At 44.4% G+C, this 16,598-nt stretch overlaps 1 protein-coding gene and 1 long non-coding RNA gene across 2 annotated transcripts in view; one reads left to right on the top strand and one right to left on the bottom strand.

Moving 5' to 3' along the window:
* The window catches only part of LOC143297718 (organic cation transporter protein-like), a 96,021-nt gene that overhangs the window by 23,031 nt on the left and 56,392 nt on the right, over nucleotides 1-16,598 (bottom strand). Inside the window, exons 7-8 of the mRNA XM_076610137.1 lie at nucleotides 6,603-6,815; nucleotides 162-388 (exon numbers count right to left, since the gene is read on the bottom strand). Of these exons, the coding sequence (XP_076466252.1) occupies nucleotides 162-388; nucleotides 6,603-6,815 (440 nt within the window). The remainder of the gene's footprint in view (nucleotides 1-161; nucleotides 389-6,602; nucleotides 6,816-16,598) is intronic.
* Nucleotides 9,232-12,122, top strand: LOC143297719 (uncharacterized). Its single transcript, XR_013057301.1, has 3 exons — nucleotides 9,232-9,689; nucleotides 10,411-10,567; nucleotides 11,155-12,122. It is a non-coding gene; the product is annotated as an uncharacterized LOC143297719 (long non-coding RNA).

Raw genomic sequence — 16,598 nt, 5'->3', positions numbered from 1 at the left:
ACAACACGCTCCTGACTGCACAGTACAGCACAGCCCCTGACAGTACAGCACAGCCCCTGACAGTACAGCACAGCCCAGCCCCTGACAGTACAGCACAGCACAGCCCCTGACAGTACAGCACAGCCCCTGACAGCACAGCACAGCAAGACAACAAAACTCACAGGGCAGTCCCAGCAGCACGGGCACAATGGACAGGGCACAGGCAGCCCCTGACAGCACCATGCCGCCAGTGAAGACAGGCTTACGGCCCAGACGGTCCAACATGGCCAGACACAGGAAGTAGGCCACCATCTCCAGCAGAGTGTTGATACTGAAGTTGATGAAGACGTCACCGCTCAGGTTGGTGATGTTCAGGGTCAGCCCATAGTACACCACCACGATCACAAACCTGGAGCAGCATGGACAGGGAAAGAATCAGTGGGGGAGGAGGCTGGCTGGTGTGTGTGTGTGTGTGTCTGTGTCTGGAGGGGTTGGGGGAGGGTGCTGATAAACAAAGGAAAAATAAGGTGACAGGTAAGGTCAGGTCAGGTCAGGTCAAAGGCTAGTGGTTAAAGGTTCAAAGTCCCAAAGCCTTCCAGGGCCGTGGTGACAGGGAGTGTGTGTCCGCTGTGTGCAGTGTGTGTGTCCGCTGTGTGCAGAGTGTTTATACACTGCGTGCAGAGTGTGTGTGCACTGTGTGCCGAGTGTGTGTCCGCTGTGTGCAGTGTTTGTACACTGCGTGCAGAGTGTGTGTCCGCTGTGTGCAGAGCTGGGCACGGGCAGTGAGTGTGTGTTCACTGTGAGCAGAGCTGGGCACGGACAGTGAGTGTCCGCTGTGAGCAGAGCTGGGCACGGGCAGTGAGTGTGTGTTCACTGTGAGCAGAGCTGGGCACGGACAGTGAGTGTCCGCTGTGAGCAGAGCTGGGCACGGACAGTGAGTGTGTGTCCGCTGTGAGCAGAGCTGGGCACGGGCAGTGAGTGTGTGTCCGCTGTGAGCAGAGCTGGGCACGGGCAGTGAGTGTGTGTCCGCTGTGAGCAGAGCTGGGCACGGGCAGTGAGTGTGTGTCCGCTGTGAGCAGAGCTGGGCACGGACAGTGAGTGTCCGCTGTGAGCAGAGCTGGGCACGGGCAGCGAGAATGTCCGCTGTGAGCAAAGCTGGGCACGGGCAGTGAGTGTGTGTTCACTGTGAGCAGAGCTGGGCACGGACAGTGAGTGTCCGCTGTGAGCAGAGCTGGGCACGGGCAGCGAGTATGTCCGCTGTGAGCAGAGCTGGGCACGGACAGGGAGGCAGGCTCCATCGCCCTCCTCCTGCCGCTTTTACCGCCCCCCCCCTCCACCTCCACACTCCCCATGACGCCCCACCCCTCCTCTCGCCAGCCAACCTCACCTACCCCACTGTCACGATCCCCCTAGGGAAGAGGTCGAGAACTGTTTTAAAACCTAACGATCCCACTAGGGAAGAGGTCGAGAACTGTTTTAAAACCTAACGATCCCCCTAGGGAAGAGGTCGAGAACTGTTTTAAAACCTAACGATCCCACTAGGGAAGAGGTCGAGAACTGTTTTAAAACCTAACGATCCCACTAGGGAAGAGGTCGAGAACTGTTTTAAAGCCTAACGATCCCCCTAGGGAAGAGGTCGAGAACTGTTTTAAAGCCTAACGATCCCCCTAGGGAAGAGGTCGAGAACTGTTTTAAAGCCTAACGATCCCCCTAGGGAAGAGGTCGAGAACTGTTTTAAAACCTAACGATCCCCCTAGGGAAGAGGTCGAGAACTGTTTTAAAGCCTAACACCCAACCCAGTTCACCCGACAACACAGAATACACATATTTCTCTTCCACACAAAATTTATTCTCTTCCGCTCTGTCTATCCCACTTACGCAACCTTACACACAGCCTATGCTTGCAAAAAACAAAAACAAAAACCAAAAAAACAAAAAAAACCACCGTATACCATAACTACAAAAAAAAAAGAAACGAACAGAAGTCGCATACAATACTACCGATTCTCCCAAATGTAATCAAAAGCGATTTTCCACACACACACTCAAGGAGAAGACAAACCACCCAAAACCAGGACAGGTACACATGTTCACGCTTTAGTCTTTGGCGGCTTCAGGAAGTTTTCCTCTTAAAAGGAAAAAAAAAAAAAAGAAAAAAAAAAAAAAAAAGAAACTGACACACGGCACCAGACGAACTTCGGTGGGTCCGACCAAAGGCACAAGCCCCCAGTCAAAAGGCCTAGGTGCCAGGACTCAGCATACAGTGCCAAGCAAAGGACCAGGCTGCAAGTCCCGGAACACAGGACACCAGTCACGGGACAGGAAGGGACGAACACCCAGGACACCAGTCACAGGGCAGGAGGGGACGGACACCCAGGACGCCAGTCACGGGACAGGAGAGGGTGAAGATCTGGGTCACCAGACGAAAGGCCTGGGACACCCGGCACACAGCGAGAGCTGGAACATTACGGAATGTTCCCCCCGTGCTGAGCAATACCAATTCTAACGATAATTAACAAAATAAAAACAAAAACAAATGTACAGCACATTCAAAATAGAAGCTGGAATATAATTCCATTGACAAGACGAATTACAGAACTCATACACGGCACTCGCACTCTCTACACCTAACATACAGAGCCAACGCTCAGTTTTACACAACAGTGAACTAAGGTAAAATTGTATCATTTTAAAACTCAATAACAATAAAATTGGCAAAAATATCAACCGACACAAGAAAAAGTACATATTCACGCAGTGGTAGCACAAGTAATTAACGAAATAGATTGTGTCAAAACCTAACGTACACCTTTCTTTCTTGTCGAACCTCTACCTCTTTACATACCTACATCCCTGATGGAACTACAACCAAGCTAAGTAGACAAGTGGCTTCTTACCTGCCACAGGTAGCGTACACCAACGACCACCACAAAGACACGACGACGACGAAGACAGACGAAGAAACACCAAAGTGGCTCCAATGGAGTGAAGGCGGCCCTCACTTCAACTGGTGCCAAGACGTTGGGGTAGCTACCCCACCAACAACAGGAACGACCCGTACACTACGGCAGTCGGGCTGCAAAAGCCTCGAATATTGTTGCTGCCCAACAATATTTCATTTTCGCTCAGGTGAGCTGAGTAACATGCATGCACGTGGTTCGTGCACAATTCGAGACTTCTGTGCGAACTGAAGGGTGGGAGAAGGAGGGACTGAGTAATATGCATGCACGTGGTTCGTGCGCAATTCGAGACTTCTGTGCGAACTGAAGGATGGGAGAAGGAGGGAAAGTGAAAGTAGAGGGGGGAGAAAAACGAAGACGGGCCACACGCCCTAACTGCCGTCACAAGTCGTGACACCCACACTCTCTCAACAGTTCTTAATCAACAGTCACACACACACACACACACACACACACACACACATATATATATATGTGTGCATGTGCATGAACACACAGACACAGACACAGACAGACAGACAGACGGACAGACAGACAGACAGACAGACAGACACACACACACACACACACACACACACACACCAAACTTTAGAAGTATACAGAAAATGTGTGGTTTCATGGGAAAACGTTACCAAAATGATTTCCATAAGAGGCAAGTCATTTCTCTGTTCTGCAGACGTCAAACTGAAGTACGAACGAACACCAGACCTTGATTCGTGATTTGCACGCTAGTCAATCGGTTGAGACGAAAAACTGAGGTGGCATCATTCAGCGTGCAGTTAGCAGTTAGCACGTACATTTCAAAGAACCCACGGCAACCTGACAGTTGTCCTGGCAAAATTTCACAGTAAAATCCACATATATTACATATATTACAATGACGACGACATATATATTTTTGTTATATAAAGAGAGAGAGAGAGGGGGAGAGAGGTGTGTGTGTGTGTGTGTGTGTGTGTGTGTGTGTGTGTGTTAATATTCACCAAATAACATGGTCATTTCTGACCCTGAAAACGCATTGATATAAGGTCTCTACCCAGAAGACTAGCCCATTGTGTTGTGTCCATAGCGAACTTTACCACAGGCCACTTCGTAGTGCAAGCTCTCTCTCTGACTGGGGGCCTACGGTAAAACGGCAAGGGTCGGTCAAGGGACCTAACTCCTTAAAATTGATTCCCCAAACTGCGAACGAAGTTTTCTCCCCTTTGATGTCTAAATTCAAAGAAAACGGTAAAACGGACGAAGTAGGGATTGTTTGTTCCAGTATGGCCTGGGGAAAACTTCAATCAATCACCACGAACCCAGAGTCTTTTATCTTATTCACAGAATAGTCATGTATGATCATGTATGCAGAGTTTTCTTCTTCTCTTTTTCTTTTGCTTTCATTTCGGTTGTTTGGCTTCGGTAACTAACTTCCGGTTTTTCATGGCACGTTTTTCTTGTGTTTGGATTCTGTCATGGGAAAGAAATGTTGTGTTTACGGCTGTAAAACGAATTATTCTTCTGAAAAAGGGTGTGACACAGAGAAGAAATTGTCTGTCTATCGGTTTCCAAAGGATGAAAATGAGAAGAAAGCTTGGATTTCTGCAATACCAAATGACAAGTTGATCGTTTCAAAAGATACTGTTGTTTGTGAGCGACACTTCAAGAGGAAAACAGCGACCTAAACATCCACCGTCTGTTTGGCCAAATGTACCTCCCAGCCAGATCCCCACACCTGCACCACCTCCTCGATCAACAAAGCGCTCGTCATGCTTCGAGAGGAACAAGGAAGATCAGCTCGCAGCATTTTTGATGAGTGACAATGTTACATTTTCTGATTTGAAAGAGAAGTTGTTAGCAAATGAGAGAGATTTGCCTGTTCCTGTGATTGTTTTCATGGACAGTTGTGTTTTGGTTGTTCAATCCAAAAAAATTGAGAATGGAATACCACTGTTTGTCATCAAGATTTCGGAAGATCAATCTTTTGAAAATTTCCATTTGGGTGTGAAATGCACTGCTGCCTCCTTGTCAAAAAATAGAATAACAATGCTGATGGACTAGCACACTCCTAGTACTCAGGTAAGTCTTGTTTTCCATTGTTTGTGTGTAACATGTATGCATGTATACGTATGTATGTATGTATATATGTATGTATGTATTTATGTATACATGTATGTTTGTATGTATGTATACATGTATGTATGTATACATATATTATATGTATGTATTGTATGTATGTGTGTTATATGTATGTATGTATATATGTGTGTGTGTGTGTGTGTGTGTGTGTGTGTGTGTATCATGTGTATGTATGTATGTATGTGTGTGTGTGTGTGTGTATGTTTATATATATGTGTGTGTGTGTGTGTGCGCTCTCTCTTTCTCTCTCTCTCTCTCTATTTGTGTGTGCGTGTGAGTGTTTGTGTATTTGCATGCTTTTCTCTCTCTCTCTCTCTCTCTCTCTCTGTGTGTGTGTGTGTGTGTGTATCACTGTGCTCTCTCTCTGAATATCTTTCTCTCTCTGCATAAGGTTGTGGGTGTCTGAGTCTATAGATCTATTTGTTCTCTCTCTCTCTCTCTCTCTCTCTCTCTCTCTCTCTCCCTCTCCCCCCACCCCCTTTCTCTGCCTTTTCCTCTGTATAATCTGTCTCTTCATGTATATCTATTTTTTACTATCTACCCTCAGATCACCTCCTCTCACAGCCTTGAGAAGGCCTACTGTATTTGACTAGGCTATAAACAATATGGAATGAAATGAAATCACCTCCTCACCCCTTGTCTTGCCCCTTTTAGTTTTATAATTTCCTTCCCCCTCTTTCTCTCTCTCCAGGCCCTATTTCCCCTTCTCTGTCTGCCTATCTTGCCCCATCAATTACTGCTGGAATGCAAGAAAATTAATTAGGTAACCCTAGAAAATTAATTAGTATGAACAAAGTACATTATGTTGCATGAATCTGTAAGTTTCTAGAGAATATAAACCATTGCACTAAACTTTGCTATGAAGCTAACTCAAAATATAGTGCCAATATCAATGATAAACAACATTGCCAGAGTAGGCCCCCAGTCGTGTAAAGTAAGCCATGGTTGTGTCACTTCATAAATTGGGGGAAAGACTTCAGATCAACCCAGCCAGTAAAGTGGACTTTTCTCTTCTTTAGATCCGTATTGTGTTGCCTCCCTTGAAAGGAAAACATGCGAAATCGGGACACACACACACACACACACACACACACACACACACACACAGAGAGAGAGAGAGAGAGAGAGAGAGAGAGACACACACATACACACACAGCCACACAGCCACACAGACACAGACACACACACACACACACACAGAGAAAGACACACAGACACAGACACACACACACACACACACATACACACACACACACACACAGAGAAAAACACACACACACACACACACATACACACACACACAGAGAAAGACACACATACACACACACAGACACAGACACACACACACAGACATCACTATCTGTGTGTGTGTGTGTGTTTCTGTGTGTGTGTGTGTGTGTGTGTGTCTGTGTGTGTGTCTGTGTCTGTGTGTGTGTATCACTGATCACTGATAGTGAAAAGACGCTAAACAAAAGAACACACACACACACACACACACACACACACACACAGAGAAAGACACACACACACACACACACACACATGTTGCTGAGGACGATGATGACCCTGATGAGAAGCTCCTTGCTGCGGACGGCGTACCGCAGACTGATCTGCTCCTCTCCCTTCATCAGCTGGCTGGCGTCTTCTATGGGCGGCAGTTTTGTCTTGTTGGACTTGGCGATCCGCTCCAGGATCTTCACCGCCTCCGCCTCGCGGCCCCGGGACGACAACCAGCGGGGGGACTCCGGGATCAGCCTGCGTCAGGAGGGGAGGTCGGTGGTGTTAGTTCATTGGTGTTAGTTTTAGTGATATTCTGAATCAGTAGGCAAGGTCGGTGGTGTTAGTTCACTGGTGTTTGTTTTGGTGATATTGTGAATCAGTAGCAGAGGTCGGTGGTGTTGGTTCACTGGTGTTTGTTTTAGTGATATTCTGAATCAGTAGCGGAGGTCGGTGGTGTTAGTTCACTGGTGTTTGTTTTAGTGATATTCTGAATCTGGAGGGGAGGTCGGTGGTGTTGGTTCACTGGTGTTTGTTTTAGTGATATTCTGAATCTGTAGGGGAGGTCGGTGGTGTTAGTTCACTGGTGTTTGTTTTAGTGATATTCTGAATCAGTAGCGGAGGTCGGTGGTGTTGGTTCACTGGTGTTTGTTTTAGTGATATTCTGAATCTGTATGGGAGGTCGGTGGTGTTAGTTCACTGGTGTTTGTTTTAGTGATATTCTGAATCAGTAGCGGAGGTCGGTGGTGTTGGTTCACTGGTGTTTGTTTTAGTGATATTCTGAATCTGTAGGGGAGGTCGGTGGTGTTGGTTCACTGGTGTTTGTTTTAGTGATATTCTGAATCTGTAGGGGAGGTCGGTGGTGTTAGTTCACTGGTGTTTGTTTTAGTGATATTCTGAATCAGTAGGCAAGGTCGGTGGTGTTAGTTCACTGGTGTTTGTTTTAGTGATATTCTGAATCAGTAGCGGAGGTCGGTGATGTTAGTTGGATCACTGGTGTTTGTTTGGGGATATTCTGAATCAGTCTGTGTCTGGAGGGAGGTCGGTGATGTCTTTTAGTTCACTGGGGTCTTATGCATGATTGACGTACCTGCACATTGAGAGAATGATGTTTTCGATTATCAGTTAAAACCATTCTGGAATTCACGTGATGACGCCTGCATGGATGTGGTGCGTGTTGCACCCTCCGTCATTTGTAACGTCTCTCATCGCAAAGAACTGTCGTTTGTGCCGACCTCGCCGCCTCGCTCTCTTGTCCGCGTGTCCATTTCCCCACACAGCGACAGACAGCGTTGGTCACTCGCCTTACTGTACGAACTGCTGTCACTTGATCCACACTGATCCAATCTGCCACAGCAGTTTGAAATGCTCTGCAGCGTTCTAAGTGTAGCGTTCTAAGTGTCAGGCAAATTTGAAATGCTCCTGTAGCGTTCTAAGTGTCAGGCAAATTTGAAATGCTCCTGGAGCGTTCTAAGTGTAGCGTTCTAAGTGCAGCGTTCTAAGTGTCAGGCAAATTTGCAAAACGGGGGTGAGCGATTCTCTCGGTCCTTCGTACTTCGATGTCGTCTCCTGCTTTTTCGTGCTAACCAAAAAATATATATATACATGCCTTGGAAATCGAAAATTCATGTAGATTTGTGAGTTGTTTAAAATTTTTATTGGATATTCATGGTCCACTGGTACGCGTTCTCTTCGGATTGCGCGCATGTTTTGTCGCTTCAACACGAACACGCCATCTTGTTTGGCCGGATACTTGGCAACTAAAGGATTTCCACCACCTCTGAAGGAGATGTAAATTTAGGAGCCAACTTCGATCGAAACAACCGGAAGTAAGGTTTCGTGCATTCGTTACTTTGATATTTAGTTGTCAACTTTCGTTTAGTTGGCAACTGTACGTTTACTACGGTTTCATGCATAAGACCCCTGGTGTTTGGGGTTATTCTGAATCAGTCTGTGCCAGGGGTGGAAGGTCTGTACTGTCTGTTAGTTCACTGCTAGTGTTTGTTTTTTGGGGGACCTCTGTCTGTTAGAGATGACTTCACTGATGATATTTGTTAGAGGTGACGTCACTGATGGTGTGTGTTAGAGGTGACTTCACTGATGGTTTGTGTTAGAGGTGACGTCACTGATGGTGTGTGTTAGAGGTGACTTCACTGATGATATTTGTGACCCTCCATCACGGAATGAGTCGCTGTGTCCCTGACCAACTTTCCCGCTAGCGGCGATTTTAGGCGGGTGGGGGTCAGGTTGTCGATTTTCAGATTTTGACTTCATAATAAACTTTAGGCTTTCTTTTATCTCATATTGAAGTATCTAGGCATAACTGCGTCTTCTTTTGCCTTAAAAGTGTGCTTAAAATGCCTAACCCGTCATTCTGATCGCCTATGACTTCGCGAAATCGATCAACTTTGACAAGCTTACCCTCCCTCATCTCTTGGAATCGACCGGTCGAATCATACATTGTTTTAAAGGTCAAGTCCGTCTCTTTCAATCTATGTCCTTCTCATTGGTTGATTTTTTTAACTACGAGCGAATCGTCGCTTTCAAAATAAGGATACACTACGTAAGCAATGCGTCACTATGAAGGAAAATCCCCTCTGTCATTGGCCGAGAGAGGCCACGTGACGAAACCAGCCATTCAGCACGCTAGCTCAAATAAAGATGGTCGCAGGGTTCGGAAGCACGTTTTCAAGAGTGACTTGGCGATTTCCTGACAAGATAACTTGCGTCGCACACATTTTGCCATTCAGTGAAGAAGACAACGTTTGTGAGTTTCTAACCCAGTACTTCATTGATGGAACTGACCGTTCATGAAATCGATCTCAGTGAACACGAAGGCAACGCTGATTTCGAAAGCAGACGACGCAGGATTGTCGTTCAGTTTTCATCAACAATACTATTAATTTTGATGTAGATGACGAATCAACATTTGCACTAGATACAGAAAGGTTGGAAGCCTTCGCCTGTCATTGCCGAAATCACATGCACCAGGTGCCATCAGTGTTGTGACTGACATGGAAACAAGTGAAACTGACTTGCTGCACTGAAGTGATAGAACTGTGTTTCTCACAGCTCACACAAGGAATATGCAAGCAAAGTGACTGGGGGACTGTATATCTGAAGTGTCTGAAGGTAAGCATTCTTATTTTACCCACATTGACAAATACTGAAATGTAATGATGAAATAATCAATTGATAATAATTTATTTAACAATGATTGACTCAAGACTGATTTATTACATTGGAACAGAAATTCACTGTTTGACATCTGGAATAAAAATGATTAAAAGAATAAAATGAATCTGAGGAAATTAACAGAATGTAAATTAAAATATCACACACACACACACACACACACACACACACACACACACACACACACACACACAATGTGTGACACATTGTGTATACATGTCACTCACTCACACACACACACACTCACACTCTCTCTCTCTCTCTCTCTCTCTCTCTCTCTCTCTCACACACACACACACACACACACACACACACACACAATGTGTGTCACACAGTGAGTCACATACTCACACAATATCACACACACACACACACACACACACACACACACACACACTGTCTCTTCACAGTTTAACCATTTAACTGAGCTAGGGGAGGTTCAGGGGCATGACATTATGAACAGTTTTCAGTTTCACAGAATTTGCTTGAATGGATATTTTATGTGAATGTGTGTCAGGTTGGTGTGTGTGTGTGTGTGTGTGTGTGTGTGTGTGTGTGTGTGTGTTTCTGTGTCTGTGTTGTTTTGAGGTAAATAAATATAGAGTTGCGTCAACAGTAAATACTAACAGTATTACTAATAGTTCAATTTCTTTTTCAGCCCTGAAAGATATGATGGTACTTTATATGCCTGCCTGTACACCAGTGAATAATTCTGAGATCACTGCTGGCAAGTCATGTCATCAGAAGGAGAGGCAACACCACCACACTAACTACACTGTCAACTAAAGAACTGTCTGCTGGTGAACTATCTATGAGTGAGTGAGCAAACTGTTAATGTACTATGATTTATAGTATAAATTTACCATGAAGTGTGCAAACTTAGTTTCTTTTTACAAACTTTGTCTAGATGTACATGTATGGAATTGTAAACTTTTGCACAGACATTTACATAAATGATATAAGTGTGCATGTGCTTGACATGCCACTATGCATAAAGTAACTTAATGGATTGCAGCATGTCATGCACATGCACACTGATATGCACACTGATACTCATAGTGATACAGCATTAATAATCACTATTTCATACTTTTATTATCAGTAAACTGCTTTGTCTGATTATATATATATATATATATATATATATATATATATATATATATATAAGTGTTTTTTTTTGTTTTTTTTTCTGATAAAGTACATAGAACTAGAAGTAAAGCATTTTGTAAAGTCCTGTGTAAAGAATGAAAGCTGTGATGTAAATGTACAAAACTGAAATTACTGTTGATATTTAATCTTACATTATTAGCATTAATGAATAAACTTTAGAACATATAGAAAATAATTCAGAACAAAGGAAATGAAAAGAGAAAAAGAAGTATTACATAACAAACTGTTTCAGGATAAACCATGCATTTTTGGAACATACTGACACCACCGGTGGAGAAAAAAGAGTGGAGGAAGAAGGTTCAGCATCAACACCATCCACCCTGATGACACTTTGTACCACAAGAATTGATTACCTGTGCCACATATCTGCACTTTTTTTAAATTTTTTTATTTTTTTAGCAGATTGAGTGTTTGTTTGATGAGGTTGTGTGTCTTTATTGTGTGAAGTATGGGTTTGACAAGTAGGTTTTCTTTGCAGATGAATTGTTTGAAGTGTTCATTTGGATTATGAAATGTATTTCATTTGATGCTATGCTGGGATAAAACACACATGAACTTGTACCTTTTGTATGAGCAGTTTTGTTGTGTGGATCTTTTTTGTTATTTTGTTGTGCTTGTTGTATGGATTATGGTAATATCACAAGCACACTAAGCCAGTGAGCACATTGAATTACCACAATTACATGATTCGGCATCATGATTTAGCATTTTTTACCTATAATCTGGCATAAATTTTAGTACACATACTATACAAAGCAAAAGTTTCATAGTAATTGGACCACAAACAACACCACAACAAAACTGATCTTAAAACTGGAAGGTTTTTAGTCATGTTGAGCTGATTAAAAAGTAAGTATACTAATACTTCAGTTGCAATTCTTTCCAAAAAAAATAGAAAATTCTTATTTGAATAAAATCAAATACACTCAATATTTTTCTTTCAAACTTTGTGCAATTGTGGACATTGCCACTAAGTATGTGTGTGCCAAATTTCATGAACATATCTTGCTTAGAAGTATGTGGTTGCTATGAAGATGTTCCAAAACTTTTCGGCCTTGATTTCTCAGTTCGTTACTTTCGCGACTTTAGAACTTCAAATCACAATAACTTTTCACAGAATCATCCGATTTACAAACTTTTTTTTTTCGCTGTAAAGGTCATTTATTGCAGATTTATGATATACCAATAACTAAAAATCGAACTCTGGTGCAAAGCGACTCATTTCGTGGTGGAGGGTCACATTTGTTAGAGGTGACTTTACTGATGGTATGTGTTAGAGGTGACTTCACTGATGGTGTGTGTTAGAGGTGACTTTACTGATGATATTTGTTAGAGGTGACTTCACTGATGGTGTCTGTTAGAGGTGATGGTGTCTGTTAGAGGTGACTTCACTGATGGTGTCTGTTAGAGGTGACTTCACTGATGGTGTCTGGTAGAGGTGATGGTGTCTGTTCGAGGTGACTTCACTGAGAGTGTCTGTTAGAGGTGACTCCACTGATGGTGTGTGTTAGAGGTGACTCCACTGATGGTGTCTGTTAGAGGTGACTCCACTGATGGTGTCTGTTAGAGGTGACTTCACTGATGGTGTGTGTTAGAGGTGACTTCACTGATGGTGTCTGTTAGAGGTGACTTCACTGATGGTGTGTGTTAGAGGTGACTTCACTGATGGTGTCTGTTAGAGGTGACTTCACTGATGGTGTGTGTTAGAGGTGACTTCACTGATAGTGTCTGTTAGAGGTGACTCCACTGATGGTGTCTGTTAGAGGTGACTTCACTGATGGTGTGTGTTAGAGGTGACTTCACTGATGGTGTCTGTTAGAGGTGACTTCACTGATGGTGTCTGTTAGAGGTGACTTCACTGATGGTGTCTGTTAGAGGTGACTTCACTGATGATATTTGTTACAAGTGACTTCACTGATGGTGTGTGTTTGAGATGGCTTCACTGATGGTGTTTGTTAGAGGTGACGTCACTGATGGTGTCTGTTAGAGGTGACGTCACTGATGGTGTCTGTTAGAGATGACTTCACTGATCGTGTCTGTTAGAGGTGATGGTGTCTGTTAGAGGTGACTTCATTGATGGTGTGTGTTAGAGGTGACTTCACTGATGGTGTCTGTTAGAGGTGACTTCACTGATGGTGTGTCTTAGAGGTGACTTCATTGATGGTGTCTGTTAGAGGTGACTTCACTGATGGTGTCTGTTAGACGTGACTTCATTGATGGTGTCTGTTAGAGGTGACTTCACTGATGGTGTCTGTTAGAGGTGACTTCACTGATGGTGTGTGTTAGAGGTGACTTCACTGATGGTGTCTGTTAGAGGTGACTTCACTGATAGTGTCTGTTAGAGGTGACTTCACTGATAGTGTCTGTTAGAGGTGACTTCACTGATGGTGTGTGTTAGAGGTGACTTCATTGATGGTGTGTGTTAGAGGTGACGTCACTGATGGTGTCTGTTAGAGGTGACTTCACTGATGGTGTGTGTTAGAGGTGACGTCACTGATGGTGTCTGTTAGAGGTGACTTCACTGATGGTGTGTGTTAGAGGTGACGTCACTGATGGTGTCTGTTAGAGGTGACGTCACTGATGGTGTCTGTTAGAGGTGACTTCACTGATGGTGTGTCTTAGAGGTGACGTCACTGATGGTGTCTGTTAGAGGTGACTTCACTGATGGTGTCTGTTAGAGGTGACTTCACTGATGGTGTCTGTTAGAGGTGACTTCACTGATGGCGTGTGTTAGAGGTGCCTTCATTGATGGTGTGTTTTAGAGGTGACGTCACTGATGGTGTCTGTTAGAGGTGACTTCACTGATGGTGTGTGTTAGAGGTGACGTCACTGATGGTGTCTGTTAGAGGTGACGTCACTGATGGTGTCTGTTAGAGGTGACTTCACTGATGGTGTGTGTTAGAGGTGACGTCACTGATGGTGTCTGTTAGAGGTGACTTCACTGATGGTGTGTGTTAGAGGTGACGTCACTGATGGTGTCTGTTAGAGGTGACTTCACTGATGGTGTGTGTTAGAGGTGACGTCACTGATGGTGTCTGTTAGAGGTGACTTCAATGATGGTGTCTGTTAGAGGTGACGTCACTGATGGTGTCTGTTAGAGGTGACTTCACTGATGGTGTGTCTTAGAGGTGACGTCACTGATGGTGTCTGTTAGAGGTGACTTCACTGATGGTGTCTGTTAGAGGTGACTTCACTGATGATGTCTGTTAGAGGTGACGTCACTGATGGTGTGTGTCAGAGGTGATTTTACTGATGATGTGTGTTAGAGGTGACTTCATTGATGGTGTCTGTTAGACGTGACTTCATTGATGATGTGTGTTAGAGGTGATGGTGTCTGTTAGAGGTGACTTTACTGATGGTGTCTGTTAGAGATGATGGCGTCTGTTAGAGGTGACTTCACTGATGGTGTCTGTTAGTGGTGATGGTGTCTGTTAGAGGTGACTTCACTGATGATGTGTGTTAGAGGTGATGGTGTGTGTTAGACATGACTTCACTGATGGTGTCTGTTAGAGGTGACTTCACTGATGGTGTGTGTTAGAGGTGACTTCACTGATGGTGTGTGTTAGAGGTGACTTCATTGATGGTAGACGTGACTTCATTGATGGTGTGTGTTAGAGGTAACTTCACTGATGGTGTGTGTTAGAGGTGACTTCACTGATAGTGTATGTTAGAGGTGACTTCACTGATGGTGTCTGTTAGAGGTGACTTCACTGATGGCGTGTGCTAGAGGTGACTTCACTGATGGTGTCTGTTAGAGGTGACTTCACTGATGGTGTGTGTTAGACGTGACTTCATTGATGGTGTCTGTTAGAGGTGACTTCACTGATGGTTTCTGTTAGACGTGACTTCATTGATGGTGTGTGTTAGAGGTAACTTCACTGATGGTGTCTGTTAGAGGTGCCTTCACTGATGGTGTCTGTTAGAGGTGACTTCACTGATGGTGTGTGTTAGAGGTGACGTCACTGATGATATTTGTTAGAGGTGACTTCACTGATGGTGTCTGTTAGAGGTGACTTCACTGATGGCGTGTGTTAGAGGTGCCTTCATTGATGGTGTGTGTTAGAGGTGACTTCACTGATGGCGTGTGTTAGAGGTGACTTCATTGATGGTGTGTGTTAGAGGTGACGTCACTGATGGTGTCTGGTAGAGGTAACTTCACTGATGGTGTGTGTTAGAGGTGATGTCACTGATGGTGTGTGTTAGAGGTGACTTCACTGATGGTGTCTGTTAGAGGTGACTTCATTGATGGTGTCTGTTAGAGGTGACTTCACTGATGGTGTGTGTTAGAGGTCACGTCACTGATGATATTTGTTAGAGGTGACTTCACTGATGGTGTCTGTTAGAGGTGACTTCACTGATGGCGTGTGTTAGAGGTGACTTCATTGATGGTGTGTGTTAGAGGTGACTTCACTGATGGCGTGTGTTAGAGGTGACTTCACTGATGGTGTCTGTTAGAGGTGACTTCACTGATGGCGTGTGTTAGAGGTGACTTCATTGATGGTGTCTGTTAGAGGTAACTTCACTGATGGCGTGTGTTAGAGGTGACTTCACTGATGGTGTGTGTTAGAGGTGACGTCAATGATGGTGTCTGTTAGAGGTAACTTCACTTATGGTGTGTGTTAGAGGTGACGTGACTGATGGTGTGTGTTAGAGGTGACGTCACTGATGGTGTCTGGTAGAGGTAACTTCACTGATGGTGTGTGTTAGAGGTGACGTCACTGATGGTGTGTGTTAGAGGTGCCTTCATTGATGGTGTGTGTTAGAGGTGCCGTCACTGATGGTGTGTGTTAGAGGTGCCTTCATTGATGGTGTGTGTTAGAGGTGACTTCACTGATGGTGTGTGTTAGAGGTGACGTCATTGATGGTGTCTGTTAGAGGTAACTTCACTGATGGTGTGTGTTAGAGGTGACGTCACTGATGGTGTGTGTTAGAGGTGACGTCACTGATGGTGTCTGTTAGAGGTAACTTCACTGATTGTGTGTGTTAGAGGTGACGTCACTGATGGTGTCTGTTAGAGGTAACTTCACTCATCGTGTGTGTTAGGGGTGACTTCATTGATGGTGTCTGTTAGAGGTGACTTCACTGATGGTGTGTGTTAGAGGTGACGTCACTGATGGTGTCTGTTAGAGGTGACTTCATTGATGGTGTCTGTTAGAGGTGACTTCACTGATGGTGTGTGTTAGAGGTGACGTCACTGATGGTGTCTGTTAGAGGTGACTTCACTGATGGTGTGTGTTAGAGGTGACTTCACTGATGGTGTGTGTTAGAGGTGACTTCACTGATAGTGTCTGTTAGAGGTGACTCCACTGATGGTGTCTGTTAGAGGTGACTTCACTGATGGTGTGTGTTAGAGGTGACTTCACTGATGGTGTCTGTTAGAGGTGACTTCACTGATGGTGTGTGTTAGAGGTGACTTCACTGATGGTGTGTGTTAGAGGTGACTTCACTGATGATATTTGTTACAAGTGACTTCACTGATGGTGTGTGTTTGAGATGGCTTCACTGATGGTGTTTGTTAGAGGTGACGTCACTGATGGTGTCTGTTAGAGGTGACGTCACTGATGATGTGTGTTTGAGATGGCTTCACTGATGGTGTTTGTTAGAGGTGACGTCACTGATGATGTCTGTTAGAGATGACTTCACTGATGGTGTCTGTTACAGGTGGTGTCTGTTAGA

Source organism: Babylonia areolata, chromosome 23 (assembly GCF_041734735.1).
Source record: "Babylonia areolata isolate BAREFJ2019XMU chromosome 23, ASM4173473v1, whole genome shotgun sequence".
Taxonomy (NCBI): Eukaryota; Metazoa; Mollusca; class Gastropoda; order Neogastropoda; family Buccinidae; genus Babylonia; species Babylonia areolata.
Note: the sequence above shows the minus strand (reverse complement) of the source record. Positions and strands in the feature narration are given on the sequence as shown.